Source organism: Anopheles stephensi, chromosome 2 (assembly GCF_013141755.1).
Source record: "Anopheles stephensi strain Indian chromosome 2, UCI_ANSTEP_V1.0, whole genome shotgun sequence".
In the NCBI taxonomy this organism is placed as follows: Eukaryota; Metazoa; Arthropoda; class Insecta; order Diptera; family Culicidae; genus Anopheles; species Anopheles stephensi.
Genome location: NC_050202.1, coordinates 10,213,281 through 10,231,698, shown reverse-complemented (window position 1 = coordinate 10,231,698; position 18,418 = coordinate 10,213,281). Strand labels below are relative to the sequence as shown.

Here is an 18,418-nt window from a genome sequence, read left to right as displayed (position 1 = left end):
GGCCAGACGATTCGACAGGGTCTGCACACGCACCCACCGGTTCCGTGGAAAGGAAAAAGGTTTCGCACACACGCTTCACGCTCGAAAGCTTTCAAATTGTCGCCCGGAAGTGAGTCTCGTAAGCCGGACGATGAGGCGGCCACCGCTCTGACCTTCGAAAGCGTTTGCTGTGGCGTATCGGGCAGGAATTGTGTTGGAATTTAAAATCACGCTGGAAAGTGTGAAGCAGTTAACAGCTCACTTCAAACGCACGGCTTCGACTTCCGAAACGTCCTCCAGAAGGTCATCGGAATGGTATGCGTGTGTGGCTATATAAAAATAAGGAAATAAGTATCCATCCAAGGCGACTTTCAAGTAAGCTGAACTTTTTGCCCTTCCAAGAAAAGCAATTAAAATTGTTGAGTAAATGAATATTTATTATAAAATATACTCCAAAAAATGGCAGAATTTTCGGCGAGGAGCAATTTATCATTTTTTTTTAAATAAGAATGTAATAAAGAACTTGATGTTCAAATACTTAACCTCAACTGAAATAACTTGATAACAGACACGATTGCCTCTTATTCAAGCTTATATAGCTCGAAACCTATCAACGCTTTAGTGGGCATACGTGTTAGGATAGAAAATGTTTATAAATGCAACCACCCCCAACGGTTTAAATTATGAAAAAGGCCTTTTGTAGAAAAAGCCTCTAAACATAGTACAACACAGCACACACACACATACAGGCGGAGATACACGAATCGAAAGTGAAATCTACAACGGTGCGGTGCGTGATTTTGCGCCATGCGATCTGAGCCTTCAGGCCTTCGGCTTTTGGGGAGGCGTTGGGGCGTAGATACACCTGCTAGTGGCAAGTCTGTTGTTTACGAGCATCGGAACAATCGTCTGCAGGGGTGGAAGTTTTATCCAAAAGAATAATAGTTCATAAGAGTGTAGAAGAACACTTATAATTTGATAATTGGATGCAAATAAGTCAAGAAGATCGTTCGGCACGGGGTGTAAACTGAGCGGAAAATGACGAACCAAAAAAAAAAAAACCGGCCATTTCCACCACGGGAAAATGCTGTGCGTCGATGCGTACGTTAAACACGTTATTGCGTTACATTGCGATGCACTCGCCGGTGGGGTGAGCAACATGGTAATGTTGTTTTCGGTATGTTCAACCCTCCGTCCGTTGGCCATGGGCTGGGTTCGGTACTGTACCGTAGCGCAGGGAGTGGTCAATTGAAAGTGATTGATTTTCCCCGGCCGAGCAAGGGGTCGATGTACGATGTAATACGGTTAAACGCAGCAATTTCGAGTGCAAAGCAGTGCTTTACTAGGATGCTTGTTGGAAGTTTATTCACATGATTGGAGACTGTTTTAATCCTTGAGGAATATTTAAAAATGTTAAGGAATAAAACAAGGTTGTGAGGGATAATAAATTCTTCTTTAGAGAAAAACCCGGCGACTTTAAACGTCCATTTGAAGAGTTGAAACAAGAGAAGAAGCCCTCTGAACGTTTTGATTGAGGGAAGACATAAAAAAGGACACTAGAAAAATAATTCCTTCCCCAAACAGTAACCAGATCTAGGTTTCGCTCTTAAAATAGTCCTTCCATCTTCGCAAGGCGACGCAAAAATAGAGTCGCCAGTGCTGTTTTGATGTCCAGCGGGCGAGCAGGCGATAGGCAAAGCTTCAGAGATAATTAAAACTTGACTTAATCAAGGGGTGCGCTTCAACATATATTGGGTTTTACGGTCAGTTTGCTGCTACTTCTCCGTCTTTCTCGCATATTCGTCGCATGAAAATACTCATTACTGCTTAATTAATTTACTCTTTCATCTTCGCGCTCATGTAATGCGCGCCTGCATTTCATCCCGTGTTGCGTGCGCCTTTTGATCCTATTAAATTTTGTCTCCACGATTGCAGAACTGGAGGCTAAAAAGACTACATCTTTAGAACGATTTTTTAAAGCTAGAGGGAGAGAGAGAAACCAAAAATGGTGGATCACCAAATTCGTAACCCAATATCGGGTCGAACCTCGCTAGCAAAAGACAATGGCGCGAGAAATGGGAGATGTATTAGATGAATTGAATCAATGATCCATAACGCTACGCTCCGGGTAGGTAGGATACGACACTCGGCTGACATTCAATTCAATTGACATTGATTTGTGTTTGCTTTACCGGTGTGTGGATCTGATTTTTTGGCCTTGTTCACGCAAAATACGATTTGCTTGATGAAGCAAACGGTCTGGAGGGCAGAAAATAGAATACATCAACGTTTGAGAAGCACGTGTACGAGTCCCGCTGCAGGATGTTTCCTTTGTCGAATGAGAAAGAAAGCACGGATGTGATGATTCTTTACGAGAAAAATGTGACAATTATTCGCCCCCCTTTTTTGGTTGAACAATAATATAACAAGACATTGGCATAAATATACGAATACTTTTTTTTATACTGATATAAGCACTCGAATAGAATAATAATCAAATACTAGGCATTCTAGGATTCTCTTATAATGTTTTGTGTTGAGAATACGAATTAAGAGAACCAGTTATAGAATAATTGGAGTAAACAATAGAGAGAAAGCGCATTTCTACAATTTTTTTAGATATTTTCAGGCTTCGATTTTATTTATATTTTAATTATGACGGCTGTCATAATTTGTATTGAACCGTATTGTCATTTTCCGGATTCAATCTTAAGCAAATTTTATCTGCATTGTGTAAACTTATTTTGAAAGATTATTCAAAGCTTGGAATTGAAGAAGCAATCATTGTAAAACAGAGCTCAAACAACCCAAACAACCCAGGACGATCACTGCTAACTTCTTTTGCTCCAGAAAATTATTTAAAATCGAGATGAAGATCGCTTTAAATAAATTATTTTCTGAATAAACTTTAAGATAATCGTTTACTTATCAAAAATAAATGTAAACGATTTATTGCGCTATAATCTTATAATAACGATGTTCGAATCACTTCAAGCTTTTTTTGTCGCTTATGATACAAGCATTCGTATAATTACGCCCAGAACTGTATCGAAATGCACTATTTGCTACAGCCAACAGTCCGTTTAATCCACTCGATTCATAACGAATTTAAATAATACGATTTGATCACACCTTGTACCCTAATTTTTTCACACAATTATAAAACAATTTTCCGTATGAAAAAAAGACCACAAACGCGATTGCACTAATGATTTACTTTTCACCCACAGCACTCAAACCCACAGCAGCACAGCACATGTTCATTAGAAGGTACATTAGAGGCGATCCCAATTTCGCACACACGAAGATCGCATCTAGGACGTGAGCCTTTATCACGCCATGCAGCCACACACACACACAGGCGCTTAATACACTTAAAAACACATCTCACTTAAGTGTTGTTGCTCACTTTCGAACTTTGCAATTTTTGCAAATAATTAAACCGTCAAGCACAACGAAATGAAGCGTAACGTTCCGCGGGGACACGAAACTAAAGCTCGGTTAGTAAAACAAAAATAAAGGGAAAACCCTTTTTTCGCGGGACCGTTAAAACAGACCACGTGTGCGCGCGCACCCACGTGCGATGGACCGTTGCTGGGACTCGACTGAACGCAACGCGCCGGACCAAACGCAACCGGACCGCCGCCTGTTTTGGGGAGGGAAGCGAATTTCGGTGGCGCGATGGAACAGTTTTTGACTTTGGCCACCGCTCCGCGAAATGGATGCGTTCCGCGTTCGTGAACGATACCTTCGCGTCTGTGTGTGTGTGTGTTTGCTTGCCTGTGTGCGTGTGTGTGCCAGGGACGACTACTAATCACTTATCCACTGGCGTTGGCGCGTAATGTAATGCAAAGTAAAGCGTTGTTTTCAAAATCACTCAAAGAAAAAAAAACGTGTGCAGTCTACGGGGACCAAAACGCTAGATTCCGCGCGCCATCACACGAACGTGACTCGAAGGGTTTGGTGCGATCGCCGAAAAACAAACCCGCCCGAACGCATCGTAACACCGGACCGGGACCGATATGGGCGACGCGAGTTCGATGTGCGCCACGGCGTTTAAGGGTGTGTTTTCGGTTGCCGCTTTTTGCCTCCCGCGTCGATACGCCTGAACAAGTGTGGGTGCGTGTCGGGTTGCACTTGCGGCGCTGTTAACACAGGTGCATTGGTGAAATATTGAAAAAGCGAAAGAAGCAGAAGCAAACGGACATAAACCCTTCGTTGGGGCGTGTTTCCTTGGCGGGGTGGCCTTTTTTCCGTTTTCCCTATGATAAAGCGTGTGTGTGTGAAGATGGCACGTTTTCTCGCCCCGGAACGGAAAATATGAACCTCGACGATGATGACGCGAAGCCATATTTGTTTATTTATGTTTTGTTACATAGGTTGTTTTGGGGTTGAAATCGTTTGACTGTAAATGTATTTTATAACGTTACGCAATATACAATGTTGAGCTTTGGACGAAGTTTGACGAAGTCAACATACAAGTGTCCGGATGCGTACAACAATGTGAACCTTAAGATACGAAACAATGTATGCTTTGCAAACTTTGTGCTTGGAAGAAGACAAAATTAAATAATATTTATAAACTATCATAATCCAAAATGAGGACAATGAAGCAGACGTTACAATGACGAGCTCTACTAATTTTAGCTGGTCATGTCATGAGAATGGCACCGGACGACTCAGTCCGTTTTAGTTGTAAAGTCGTAAAGTTCACATGGACACAGGAGGCATAGTAAAGAAATCCTCCATCTTCCTTAGCACCACAACCTCGAAAGGTCTCGGCCTGCCATTTTTAGCTTTCTGTGACTTGATTCTAGCAAGGTTTTCATGGATGATTCTAACCTGGGTTTATTTCACAGACAAAATTGCTTTATTCATGTGGACAGTATTAGTAGAAAAGTTTGATTTGTGTGAATTTCGTAGCCAGCTGTCTATCCCAAATCGCACACACGACCTCGCACAAATACAACTTTAAACAACTAAATAGAAATTGTATTCTGCCACCAAATTCACACAAGCACCCACTAGCATACACAAAGCTTTTCCAATTTTCTTCCCTTCACTTCAGTGTCACGCAAAATTTCAGCACGAAGCGAGAAAACAACTTTTAATTAGACGAAAACTATCGATCAAAGATGCTACTCCGTACGGAACGGAAGTGCAACGAACGTCCGCCATTTCGAAGCGGCCAAAAGGAAACCCGGGACGATAGCAAGCGCCGGAAGTGCCGTGCGTGTACATAAATGCAAACTTCGACGCTGCTTGCCCTTTTGCCTGTGTCGTGATGCAATTATAAAACTGCAGCTAAAGTAATGCGAGAAAGTTTTGACGGTTGCTTTGCGCTGCATGCAGAAGGTTCTAGTTGTGGGCAAACCGCAAAACCGTGGCCAAAAGTTTGCCAATCAACGGAAGTGACACTTGGTAGTTAAGGGCGAGGCTGCTCGAGGGAGCGTAAGCCGTGGCCAAGAGAAGCAGATTAACCAGTGGTGAACGACACGACATGTTTGCCTAAGCTAAAGTGGAGGTTGTGAAAAAAGGCTTGGCGAATATAAGTTAAGTTAAGTTCAGTTAAATGAAATCACTATTCTAAATAATGTAGCTTAAAAAAAATAAAACATATTGGAGAATTCGGTTAAAACCTTGCACGATAAACTTCACAGCAATAAATTTTAAACAAAATCCCTTGCAAGCCTGTATAAAGTTCATTGCCAACAGAATAAAGAGGCAGCAAAGAAAAGGAAACTCCAATACATTCCAATCGCTAAACCCTTTTACACGGATGTTTCATGCGATGTTTTACTACCTCGTTCACTGTGGTATCCCTCACAATGTATGGCGGCTCCCTTTCTAACGCCACATTGCTGCGTGCAACAATGTGAGTACGCTGCTGAATGTAAACTCTGATCGCAACCGTTGATAATAGCCTAAAGCATAGATTGATAACATATCTGTGAAATCAACTATTACCAACTATCCGCTTCTGCCTATTAACGTGCCGAGCAATTAAAGAGCTTGGAACACATATACTAGCTAAGCGCCCTGCACTGGGACGGTACAACCCTGCATACACCAATCATTTCATTTCCTACTTTCAATCCACCACGTCAGGGCGAAAAAAAACCCGTACGCCTAACATTCGTATGTTAACGTCCAACGGTTGGCTTCTACGTGCTGTGAAGTAAACGATCGAATCGATCAATCCGGAGGAAAATCGTCATCATCAATCATGCATTGGATGGTGCAGTGAAGCGTACGCTCAGCACACACACACCGTGCCGACATTTTCAGGTTCCGCGTCAAAGTTCACCAAAGTCTGCTGAGCTGGAACCGTACACATCACCACCATGAAACCGACCGACCCGGGTATAGGGTGGAAAACCCTTTTCAGATGTGCGCCAAGCGGTAACATTCCGATTTTTGCCGTATATAAAAATATATTTTAATGGATTTTAGAATTAACAGGTACTTCCTGCTATAGGAAGTGGTGTGTATAGAATAATTAATATATTTTTGAACATAAATTGAGTTTTTTTAAGTTGACATGAACCTGAACCTGCAAATAGTAAAGGGCTTTTATAAGTGTCTCATAGTATCTATTATTGGGGCAGCTCGGTGGTAGAGGCGGCAATGGCGCCAGTCTTAATACGGTAGGACCGGGGTTCAAATCCCATCCGGGACCCGACTATCCAACTACGTACGTGGGGTATCAATAAGTCTCGTAAGCCACAAATGGCAGCCATGATAGCTATAGAGGTCTTTGAGGCCAAGAAGAAAGAGAATCCATTTTTCCAGCTCGCGGTAGTGCAATAACTGTAAAAAACAGTTTCCCTTGTCGCTCGCAGCAAGCTCTCTGAAGCCAATTAAACACTGTGTCCGGTGCAGTGGCTTTGAATAGGTTTGGAGAAAAACCAATCATTATCATTGACAACACCCAACCCACCACTCACCACCGTTTGGTATGGTCTACCTTGACAAATTGAATGATCAGTTGGCGCAATGAACGTTTTGCTGCGAAATAAAAACTACGCTAAAGGAGGAAGTTTTTAGGTTTGGCTGCAGGAAATCAAAAGGACAGGCAGAATGGAAAAGCAAAATTGAATCGTTTTGAAAGTGATAAATTAATTAGACCATCCATTCATAACGGAAAAAAAGGGCAGAGAACGTTCCGTTCTAGAGCTCCTGCTGACGTTTACAAAACAACGTATTGAGCATTCAAGGCTGTTCATTTCAATGTAACAATAGTCAACTTCCTCATTAACTTTAGTTTCTCTCAATTCCGTTGCAATTATATTTCTATTTCGCAACAGCAAAAATATGCTTCTTCACCCTCCAAAAAACCGCTCATAATTCCGACCACCATTATTGGCAGGTAGGCAGCGCCATGCTCTCATGTCGTTTGCATCGTAATTCAAAAACTTTTGATTGCCCTTCATTTAAGCCACCGGCAATGCGCTTCACCAAAAAATCACACTGCTGGCGGCAGAAAATGCCCCCGAACTTTTCTTCCGGTCGAACACGATAAAAAGCGCAGACAGTTTCAATTTTTCACCGCACACAGGTGGGACTCGCCGAACACAGTCCACAGTTTAGCAATCAAAAGTTGCAAAACTGTCGGACGGACGGACGGGAAGGAAGATGTAAGGGAAGGTACATGATCCGTACCATCGGTTTGCCTTTAAGCAGCCGATTAAGGCGAACATGCGGCGGAGGAGGTAGTTCACTTTAAGTCTATTATTAAAAAAAAACACACGCCCCGAAGACAAAGGTAACGCAAAAAGGCGACGTTGGTATGGAAATTCCAATTGGAGAGTTGGGAGAGTTTAAAATAGAGCTCTTCGGGACACGTCAATGACAGTCTATTGATTCTAGTTCTCTCGAGCATTCGACACCATGGTGCCAATCGGTTGGACACTTCCATGTCCGACGTATGGCACAGGAGATCAAGTCCAAATTTCCTGATTTCTGTCACCTTCACAAAACTGGCGTCCGTACTACCGGGCGAACGTACTCGTCCGCTCCTCTAATCCTGCCATAACCATTCAATGTCCATTCTGACAGGCCAAAGCTTTCACAGCTATTGAGGGCTTAGTTATCGGTGCACAGTTCACGGCCGTATGTGGATGGTTCGTCGAACATTCAATTCTGAAATTGAGTAGTTCTTCCTTCTCATGGATATCTCATACGCAGCTTTGCACACTTCATCACCATCATCGACGCCATCAACATCAACCGGAATTTTTGGAGGGAGAGAGAGAGAGAGAGCGAGAAGGGATGTCTGGATGTCCATTTGTTTGCTGCGAGCCTTTCATTGCCTTGCAAATCGGATTGTCACGTGCAGTGTTGCAGATTGAATTTTAGGAGCGCTGGCAACAAAACACGAATGACTAGCAGTAGTTGATGAGGTTATCGGCTACTCCCTGGTATTTAAATACGATCGATGTTGCACGAGTTTAAAAATCACTGTGGGAACTTTACATTAAACTGATTCTACATCCTTTTTTATGGCCCGAGTTTCGCTACGAAGCGAAACTAATTTCCCCAAAAAGGTGTAACGTTATCGCTCTTCTAGCCTAATATAGCTTTAAAGCTTACTGCCATTTTACACGAAACACGAGTTTTATTACAGACATTGAAAAGTTTTCAATGGCATTCTCATTTTACCATATATCCCCCCCCCCCTCCCCCCGTCTCCTCACACGTTGGGAAATTGAATCAGCATTGCCGACTCGGCAAACTTTCCTGCCAGGCTTATGAACTTTTAAGTTGTCCGCAGTTAACGTTTCCGTTTTGCGGAAAGTGTGTTGATGGTGCAGGAGAATTTTGTGTCGAGAAAATTAAAATTTAATTACTCCTGTCTGAGCGCAGTACAGACGGAATCGAGGCCGAAACGTTTGAGATTCACCAGAGAGATTAACTCGCTGGCACTGTAATGCCATGTTCTTCTTCTGTTACAAATTTTACACCCGGTTACATGGGTTCAATTCAGTGCCTAACAACCTACAAAACTCGAAACTTCACCACTAAGAAACTTACCTCTTGCGCTTGTAGTCGGAACCGGGCCTCCTCCACAGCATCCTTCTTAGTCGTTAGGCCCTTATCGCGCAATGATGTTCGTCTCACGGATTGTGCCCTGTCGGCGAGAAAGGGAAGAACCATCGTTTAGCTACGTGGGGACTTAGGGCTAGCGTTTTCCGATTTAGTTGTGCGGTTTTTAGCCAGCAAAGGATTACAACGTCAACTTCTTAGCGCTGGGAAGCGCAGACAATACACCGACGTGGTGTGAACATGATATCTTAACTTTGACTCTCCGTGGACCAAGTTCTCTGGGGAGTCTTCGTACACTTGCTACCGCCGTGTATACTCGCTCCCAACGCAACGGCAAACTTTATCCAAACAATTTGCTTAGTTTATAATCAGATTATCTATCGGAAAGGTACTGCAGCAATTCAGCTGTTTCGAGGACGTTCACGTTAGATCTTAATGCTACTTGAAATGATCCCAAGGGAAGCAGCGTTCGTTTCGCTCGCTTCACAATTAGAAGAATGCATTTTTCTATGGGATTTGTCACTCAGCATAAAAGGTGCCTGGAGGGTACGAGTGGAAGGGGTTTGTTCGCTGACCTCGTGTTGTTGCTCTGCGATCGCCGGACACGTTTGCGTTGCGCCTCAGCTAACCGTTTGCTCTCCTGTTCCGTCTTCAGCTGCTCTATTCGTTCTCGTATTTCTGGATCTTCGCAAATATCTAAAGTGAGGTAGAACAAAAGCAAGTATAAGTAACTGTTGAAGAAGAATTTTCCACGAATTGAAGCAAATTAAAGGTACTCACCGGAAGGTGTTTCGTCGTTCTTATTTTTGGCATTCAAATCGGCTCCACTTTGGGCAAGCATTTCAAGGACTTCCAGCTGTAAAGTTCCGCATATTAGTTTGAAGTTCCGTAAATGGTATGTTAACCGTGGTATCGAGACACTTACGTGACCCCAACAGGCAGCTGCATGTACCGGTGTCCAGAGATCGTTATCGACAGCATCGGTCGATGTGTGATGCTCCAGTAGGAACTCGACGACCCGCGTGTACCCGTTGGCGGATGCTATGTGAAGCTGCAGTGGAAGAGAAAGCCCAGCATTAGCCATCGAATATTCCTGCCCGCGTCGTAGCGGATTATCGGCGTCGGCCACTTACCGGCGTTGCACCCTGCGGATCCGGTATTTCTAAATCGCCACCCTGCAGCGCAATGTCCTGCAGGTCGTGCAGCATCTGAGTTTCGGTAGCCGCCCGCGTCTCGTCGATCAGCTCCTGCGTCACACCCCGCTTCGACATTTCCGCCTCGATGTAATCGAGCGCCTCCTCATCGTCGCAGATGTCATACGGCATGTTACCGTCCGCATTGACCGCCAGCAGGTTCGCACCACGTGCGATCAATATCTTTACCAGATTCAGATGTCCGCAGGTGGCGGCGGCATGCAGCGGCGTCCACCGTTCACTGTCCTGTGCGTTCACGTTCGCACCGTAATCGAGGAGCAGGTTCAACATTTCCGCATTGTCGTCGATGCAGCACTGATGCAGTGCCGTCAGTCCATCCATGTTCGTTGCATCCGGTGTAACACCCTTCTGGAGGAGTTTGGCCACCTGGGAAGCAGAAGAGCGTAAGAATGAATGAGAAGAAGTTGACTGGAAGAATGGAAAACTTTCCAAAGCACTCGTTCTAGTGCGCTCAACCCAGGCGCCACCCTATCACTCTTTGACGGAAGTAATCAAGAATGGCGTGGGAAAAACCGGAAGCGGATGCAAGTATCATTTCCCAACGGCCGATAATGACCACTCATCAGGTGCTCATGTTTCAATGGGTCTGTGTTCCTTTACAAGAAAAATGCTCCTGCTAACCAACATTACATCATCATCATCATCATCGACACTGTTATGGTTTGTTGGCATTTTCTTTGCCTCACGCTCGTAGTCTCCAGTCCTATACAAAATGCTTCGCACGAAGCCGTGTCCAGTCTGCTCCAAAAACCTTGAGTCGAAGGACATTCTAACCCTTCAAAACGAAGGTCGCGTGGGAGTTGATTTCCAAAGTCAAGAATGTTGGCTTTACTCTGCACCACTCAAAACGGAATAGGAATCCACATGTACAACTTAGTAACAGTCGGAACCATGATGTGCTCCGGTGCGTTCGTTTGTTTTTCTTTCCTCGAGTGTTTGTTCGTTTGTGCGCTGCTAGACATTGTGAGAGGAAGAACAAAAAAAAAATGGTTCCACCGAAAGGGTTTGCCGAGCAGATTCTCGACTGTCAGATGTCTTATATTTCATGCGACAATATGAACTACCCCCGTTTGCGCCATTTTATGGTGGTGAAACGTGAAGAAGTTTCGTTCGTCTAGAGAGCTTTATTTTCTCATCCAGCACACGAGTGACAAAACTTTGTGCGGTCAGGAAAATGTGCTTCCCTCGCGTAAGGTTTCCCACGGAGAGTTAAAGTTTACACCAGAGTCCATTGATCCGACACTGCCAAGAGTGTGGTAAGGAGAAGAGACACAGAAGGAAAAATAGCTTGACACTTTATCTTCCGGATATCTCCGGAGGAGAACAGTAAAGAGCGACACTTAATTATGGCAAAAGATTTGTAAGCTTTAGCAAAATTCAAAAACCCCGATAGATTAAGCAGTTAATGTACCGCGCTCTTGGGGAACATCCATTTTGTCCTCATCAGCATCACGAACGAGCATCCACTACAAAGCAACGACTAAATCTCATCGAAATGCGATAATTAATAGTAGAGTCACACTCATCATCCCCCCCCTGAGCTTATCCGATTAAACGTCCAATCTTTAGTGAGCGATTGTGCAGATGGACTGTCCGTCCCTTCGGTCGGCCGGAGATGAACCGTCGCAGCATTGCAAGGATTTAAGAGGACGCTGGAAAATTACAAAATTCAGCCCTTAACCTCTGCCACACACAAGTTATTTCTACCGCAATGCTCGGCACAAAGATCAGTCCGATGTGCCGATGTGGATGGTCGACCCCGAGCGTCGGATGCTGCAGAATTGATCCCAGCGGGAGTTGATGAAACGAAGCGAAAGTAATTTATTTTCCATCCTGTAAATTTAGCCCCTGCGGACCTCGGGCGCCCCTCTGGACTATCCTTTCCGAAGTGCCGGTGTACCGAATGGAGATGCGCGTATTGGAGGTATTTCCAGGATCATCTTTTAACGGCACTTGCACGACGAGCTGCGAATTGTGTGTATCGTGCCTGGTGAGCGAGAGTTGGCTGGGAGTGATGTATTGTGTGTTTGGTTTTGAAGTGTTGTTTGTGAGTTTATTGATTTCTTGCTAACGAATAAACCGGGATACACGTTGGGCTAGGTTTGTCTGTCGAGATTCAGCCCCATGACTTTCTTTCTTCGTCCGTACCATGTGTTTGCCGAGGATGTTGTGGTTGGTCAAGGTGGATGTATTTCAGGGCCAGAGTGAGATGAGTTTCGCTCTGAGTGGTTGGTGTCCGGACCAAGCTGGATGCAATCTGGATGATTTTATTAACGTTCGACAAGCTCTGAACCTTATCTCGTAAACGAGTTCGAACGAACTCTTCGTCTATCACATCTCTAACCACCAATCAAGTATCTCAATTTTGAATGTAATTAGCTACCCACAAACCTAACCTTACAAAGTGCACACTCTATTGACTAGTTTTATGGCGCTTCACTACAAACCCGAAAGCCGCAAATATTCGTTCCCCCCAGGCCAAACCCAACGCTGTTTAATGCCCGTTACTTTGCAGTTTTATGACACCGCTGACTACCATCCACCGACTGACTGTGTGAGTGTTTTGTGTAATGGGGATGATATAGACTGGGTAGTAAAATTGCGTAAATAAACATCTTCTTTGCGGTAAGAAGGAAGCAAATCGACCTTCGGCTTTGTGTGTCTTTCTAGCACGGAAATGACTTGGTTTGACAAACAGACCGACAAGTACAGAGTACAGTCTCGGGGAGAATATGTTCAAGTGCTGTTTAGAAAAAGCGACCACGAAACGAATGCGGTAAGAATTCAGCTGTTCCCATTCCGCGGTATGCGAGCTTGTCTCTGTTAGCAGTCGCTGCACGTAGACTTTGAATTACCAAGCTTAACGGTCGATTAGCATTGCGAATTGTATTTAAATGAGGTCCAGCTTCTGCTGAATGTACCTCACAGATACTGGTGGTAGAAATGGGTACAAGTGGCGTGTGCAATTCTGTTCTTCAGTTTCCCCGTATGTAAATGAGCTTTGATTCACTTAAAGTATCGGGTGAATCCTTACCCGGTTCTTAAGTGCCGGTTGGCCTCATTTCAGCCCAAAGATATGCAATGCTGCTATACATTTTCTAACCCTTACCATACTACTATGCAGAAAAGAAAAATGACAACGATTGCTTCCTGATACACATTAATTTCAGTGGCAACTCTGTCCCACAGAATAGCGGAGTGACAAAAAAGAAACCGATTCGGGCGAAAGTACTTGAGTGCGCCTGAAAGTATGCAAACGTATGCAACCGAATTACATCATTTAGTCACGGGTAGGTAGAAGAACTTTGCGTGACAAGTGAGCAAAAGCGGTGTGGCCTACCACGTTGGCCGGTGTGGCCACCGGACCGGAAGTTGTAATTTTTCTTTTCAACTGCAGCACCACCTAAGACAGCCCCAGCCGCGAATGCGGTCCCCTACGGATGATAGATCATTCGCAGATTGAGACCCAACTAACCTAGAAAACGTACCCACCGCACTGTTAGGACTTACAGCACGATTTGGCACTGGTTTAACTCAGCAAATGTGGAACACGTATTGCCCGACGTCAGTCCAACAATGCGACTGGCACGAGTACTGACTCTGGTCGTAGTGCATTTGGCAATAGTGAAGAAATCATGGTCAAACGCAACCTGACTAATAGCAACCGGAAGTGACCGAGGACCGGTTTGCTTGACGGGAAAAAACCCAGGGAAACAGAGTAAAAGTGATTCAGTGACCTCATTCTGAAGGATCCAGCGCAGGGCGGTCCAATTCTCATCTACTTCCTGAGCACACTTCCGGTGCTACGTTGGATTGTGGAGGGGGAAAAAAACGAAGGAAGGATTCGTTACAGAAAAAGTCACTCAGAGTGGGCTTAGGCTCGGAAGGAAGCTCACGTATGGTCATCAGAATAAAGGGCTTCTAATGGTGATAGGCTTTTAGCATCAAGGCTATCACACGGTGCTGTGGGAAAGATATCTTCACAGCGATAACGATAGATGATCTCAATGTGTGTAAGTATTTTTTCTGTTTATTCTTTTTTGTCCTTCAAAAAGCGCAGAAATCGGCAAGGAAAAAAGTTTTCCCACCAGCGAAACCAATTAAGGGAAATGCTTCCCTCGCTCAAGTGTATGTGATATGTTGAAGAACTTTTCCTTTGACTCTTTCAATGTGGGTAATGATTTTGAGATGTCGCAAGCAAAGTTTTAGTATAATCCTTTGCATTATTTTTGAAAATGGAGACTTCCCATTCGGGACATCCCACCCAGCTACGGATATTTTCTTCTTTTTGGCTTAACGACCTGCTAGCCAGCCAGCCAATGGTTTCCTAGTCTGCTTAATACTACGTAGTTGGATAATCAGTCCGAACTTCAGGGAAAAAGGACGGATGAGATTTGAACCGCGGTCCTGTTCTACCACCGGACCAGATGCTTTGCCCTTTAAAAATTCGTGGTTCGTCATATTCCGAAAAAAAAATCCCATTAAAATGCTATTAAATCCCCCACCCGGTTTAAACCTTTTCCACAAGCGTTACACAATCAGCATTGCATTATACAAACCTCTGCTATGTCATTCCGTGCCGCAGCTTCCAGCAGCACGACACTGTCCTCGAACGTGATGTGCCGTTTGTACGAGGACGTCTGTGTGCCCATCCGATCCCGACTCCGCTGCGCTTTGAGCCATTCTTTTTCCTTCTGTTTTGCAACCTTTAACTGCTGTGCTCGGCGCCTGTGAGATACAAAAAAAAACGAAAAACCAAATAGAATACATTAAACTCGTTCCTTGAAGTAAGCTACAATATGTTGCAAATATTATGCAGGACACTATGATATCAAGAAAAACTAATCCATTCCTTAACGCTGCTTTATTCACACACACGCCACGGCAAAGGACAACAACTGCAAGACCATTGAACTGCCATCACATCCCATTGACCAGTTACAAGTTGACGGTCAACAGCAGTGCGGGTTAATTACGCGTTCAACCTTTGAAGGAAAAACACCGAAAGGCAACCACCGCACATCGGTGACCGTTTAAAGCCTTGACTTCGGACCATTCGATAGTGGACGACATGCAACATCGATGGGGGTAAAGCAATAGAGAGTGGTTCAGCTATGGTGAAAATCCTTTCGTGCTGCCTTCCATTTTCCAGTTCAATCCAATTCGTAACACGTACCATTCGTCGGACAGATAATCGGGGCTAGTTGGAGTTGGTTGCTGCACTCTACCGAAATGGTCCACTTTCGGGCTTCGCGTGGAAGGAAACTGAAGGAGCTAAAAATAAAGCAGGCTCCAATCACACTCACTGGCCTAAAGGGCCAAGGTTTTTCGAAGTGCGGTCAAGAATTTGGTCCTTCGTGCGCGCTGAGGCTATTTTTTATCATGAAAAGCTCAAGAAATGTGTGTGTTTCTTATTAATGAATTTGGTGAGCTTGGTGTGGTCATTAGCACCCGCGTCGGCCGGGTATATGGTCATAGGACTGTTGACTAGCTGGGTAGGATGGACTCGTTTATCCTTGTCTGACTTCTTGGAGCAGTCATTTCCCGACCTGCTGCGAACTGGTCCGGGCAAGGTCACTGTTTACGAGTGCATCCGTAATAAAGTAAAGCTATCTTGGTGTGCCACAGAAACTGACATGAGTACGCCTAAGGATCTTTTGGGTGCTATTCGTTGGGTTTCTCTCGTGTCCAGCTCAGTAAATAACCATGGCCGTTAACAAGTGGAAAGGAAAATGACTTTTTAATACAATTTCCCATTCATTACTACCAGAAGCACATCAGCAAGGGTCGCTGTTTTTAATGCGTTTGGTGCCTCATTTGAGGTCTGGTGGGAGAGAAATAAAACCAAACGCTTCCGCTTCAACGTATGCCCCAATCAATGCTTAATGACCGTTCATATAGCGATGACATTTACACGAAGGAAAAAGTGTCAAAATTATCGTCAACGAACAATTTGAAGTTGTCCACAACTCGCGCCTATTTAAAATGGCGAAAAGCTTAATGGAAGGAAAATGTACTGTGGGCGTTGTGGGAGCGCTTTTCCTGTTATTGCATTTCCATTTGGTTTCTACCGTGTGGTTAATTTCATGTGAATAAAATTTCCATAAATTGGTATCTGTTCCAAATACCGCTAACGACACGTGTTTTGTTAATGATGAGCAACGCTAACATGCTGCCGCTCTGTTATGAGATAAAGTTCTCGGAAGGATGAGGTTTATACATTCAAATGGACAGTATGCAGTTTTGGTGTAAATAGTTGATGCAGTAATGTTGCTTAATTGTTGAATGGACACATTTCCACAACTCAGAATGGTCGATACGGTGAAAAAAAAACTGTTTAACAATTTACAACTGGATAAAGCTGTCCACATTTTTCAAACGTCTGAAATAAAAGGGATTGGTAAGCAAATTATTGGAAGGTAGGATTATACTGCCCAGATAATGCTTTCGAGGCCCTCAACACATCGAATTTGCTGATTGGGATAGAGTCAGAGGCTAAGCAGAGATATTAATCGAGGTTCTTGGGATTCTTAAGTCTGTCTATAAACGAGGCCCCATGAAAGCTCGAAGCTTCAAGCATCGGTTTGAATTGCTTATACTATAATTTGCCCGTGGTAAACCAGATTTGTATAAGCTTTAAGCTACTGTGACAGATAACACGTATATGTGTTTGGAGATCCTTTGTGTCTAGCTGTGAGACATTTGAATCTTGGACTCTTATATAAAATACAGGAAACATAGACACCAGGTATAGCAGATTTGATCTTCGAAATAGCACTTCATCTCATCACAACTCCTAGAACCTATTCTTCGTGATTTATCTGGTCACGACAGTTAGAAAAATGGAAAATGTGATAATAGTATTCAAAGCAGACAGAACAAGACAAAAATGGGAAATGTATAAAGCCTTTAGGAAGCAATCACTCCCTCTCTGCACTGTTCAATTCACAAACCATTGCACATTGTCACCGTGGTTGGCGGTCGGATGATTGATTGCACATCAAATGCACACCACACCACCATTAGCGCTGTGGTTTTATACGTGAGCCGAGTCGCGTCCATATGCTGCGAGATAAAGCGCAAATGGATAAATATTGCAATAAACACTCAAACACAACCAATCGTAGTAGCTGAACGGCTTTAAAGCAAAATCCCGGTTGGAGTGGATCAGTGGAGAAAGAATATTAGTGTGTTGCTAGAATCACGACCCAATAGGATGGGGGAAAATGTCCATTTTCATTCCATTCCCAGCCGAGCAGGGGTGACACCGTCTGACACTGGCACTGAGTGCCCACCCACCAGAGCCCACCTTCTGTTTCCCATCACAATCCCTATTTATCGGACGCATTAGCGTGCCACGGCAATAATGGAATGGACAAATTCATCATTTAACACGTTTCAGCAAGCGTACGCTGGACACTTCAGACCCGGTACGCGTTAGTGCGACAGATTTTCCATAATTTTAACGCTCGCTTTTGTTAAGTAGTTCCTCCTTTCCCGCTCGTGGTTGATTCTCTCGGCGGCGCACACAGCGCACTTTATACGATGCGATGCTTCAATCTGCTGCTCGTGCTGTATCAGGCAGCCCGGGTGCAATTTATCGATCGATCGACTCCGACGGTGGCCGGCACTGTACCTGCTCCACCGGGAAGCGTAAACGAGAGGAGCAATGTGCACTTGATTGAATTTCATTTGAAGTTTTCGTACGACCACGCTGCATTACGTTCACCGGCGGACAGGTTGTTCGGAAACAACGGAAAACCCAGCCTTCACGCTGCACCTTTGGCGATTTGAAGCAGCGTTTTGCATACATTTAGGGGTTGGATCGAATACAGTTTAAATTCAGTTGAAATTCGTTTGGTGAGGGTTAAACTTTGAAAGCAAAAAACCATTAAAACTTAAAAAATACAATATATTCGTCCGTAATTTATAAACATTTTTTTAAATAATATAAATAGTAATAAGGTTTTAGGGATTTACCTAATTTTTTTCCAGAAAACCCAAGAAGTGTAATGTGCACTAAACTAAACCAAAACTCATTTCAGCACATGCACCACAACATTCAACTTCATCAATCAACTGCTAGCTTCAATATTCGCGTAGCAAAACACATTCATCTCCATTAAACAATGGATGGGCCGGCTCTTGCAAACAGTGACCGTGACCGACTGGCGAAAAAA

General features: G+C 44.1%; 1 protein-coding gene across 10 annotated transcripts in view; it reads right to left on the bottom strand.

Moving 5' to 3' along the window:
* The window catches only part of LOC118503876 (protein phosphatase 1 regulatory subunit 12B-like), an 84,567-nt gene that overhangs the window by 9,525 nt on the left and 56,624 nt on the right, over positions 1–18,418 (bottom strand). For all 10 annotated transcript variants that reach the window (XM_036037622.1, XM_036037629.1, XM_036037626.1 and 7 more), the window contains 6 exons: positions 14,798–14,966; positions 10,158–10,604; positions 9,950–10,075; positions 9,805–9,880; positions 9,600–9,720; positions 9,013–9,109 (listed from right to left, as the gene is read on the bottom strand). In XM_036037622.1, coding sequence (XP_035893515.1) covers positions 9,013–9,109; positions 9,600–9,720; positions 9,805–9,880; positions 9,950–10,075; positions 10,158–10,604; positions 14,798–14,966 — 1,036 coding nt within the window. The remainder of the gene's footprint in view (positions 1–9,012; positions 9,110–9,599; positions 9,721–9,804; positions 9,881–9,949; positions 10,076–10,157; positions 10,605–14,797; positions 14,967–18,418) is intronic.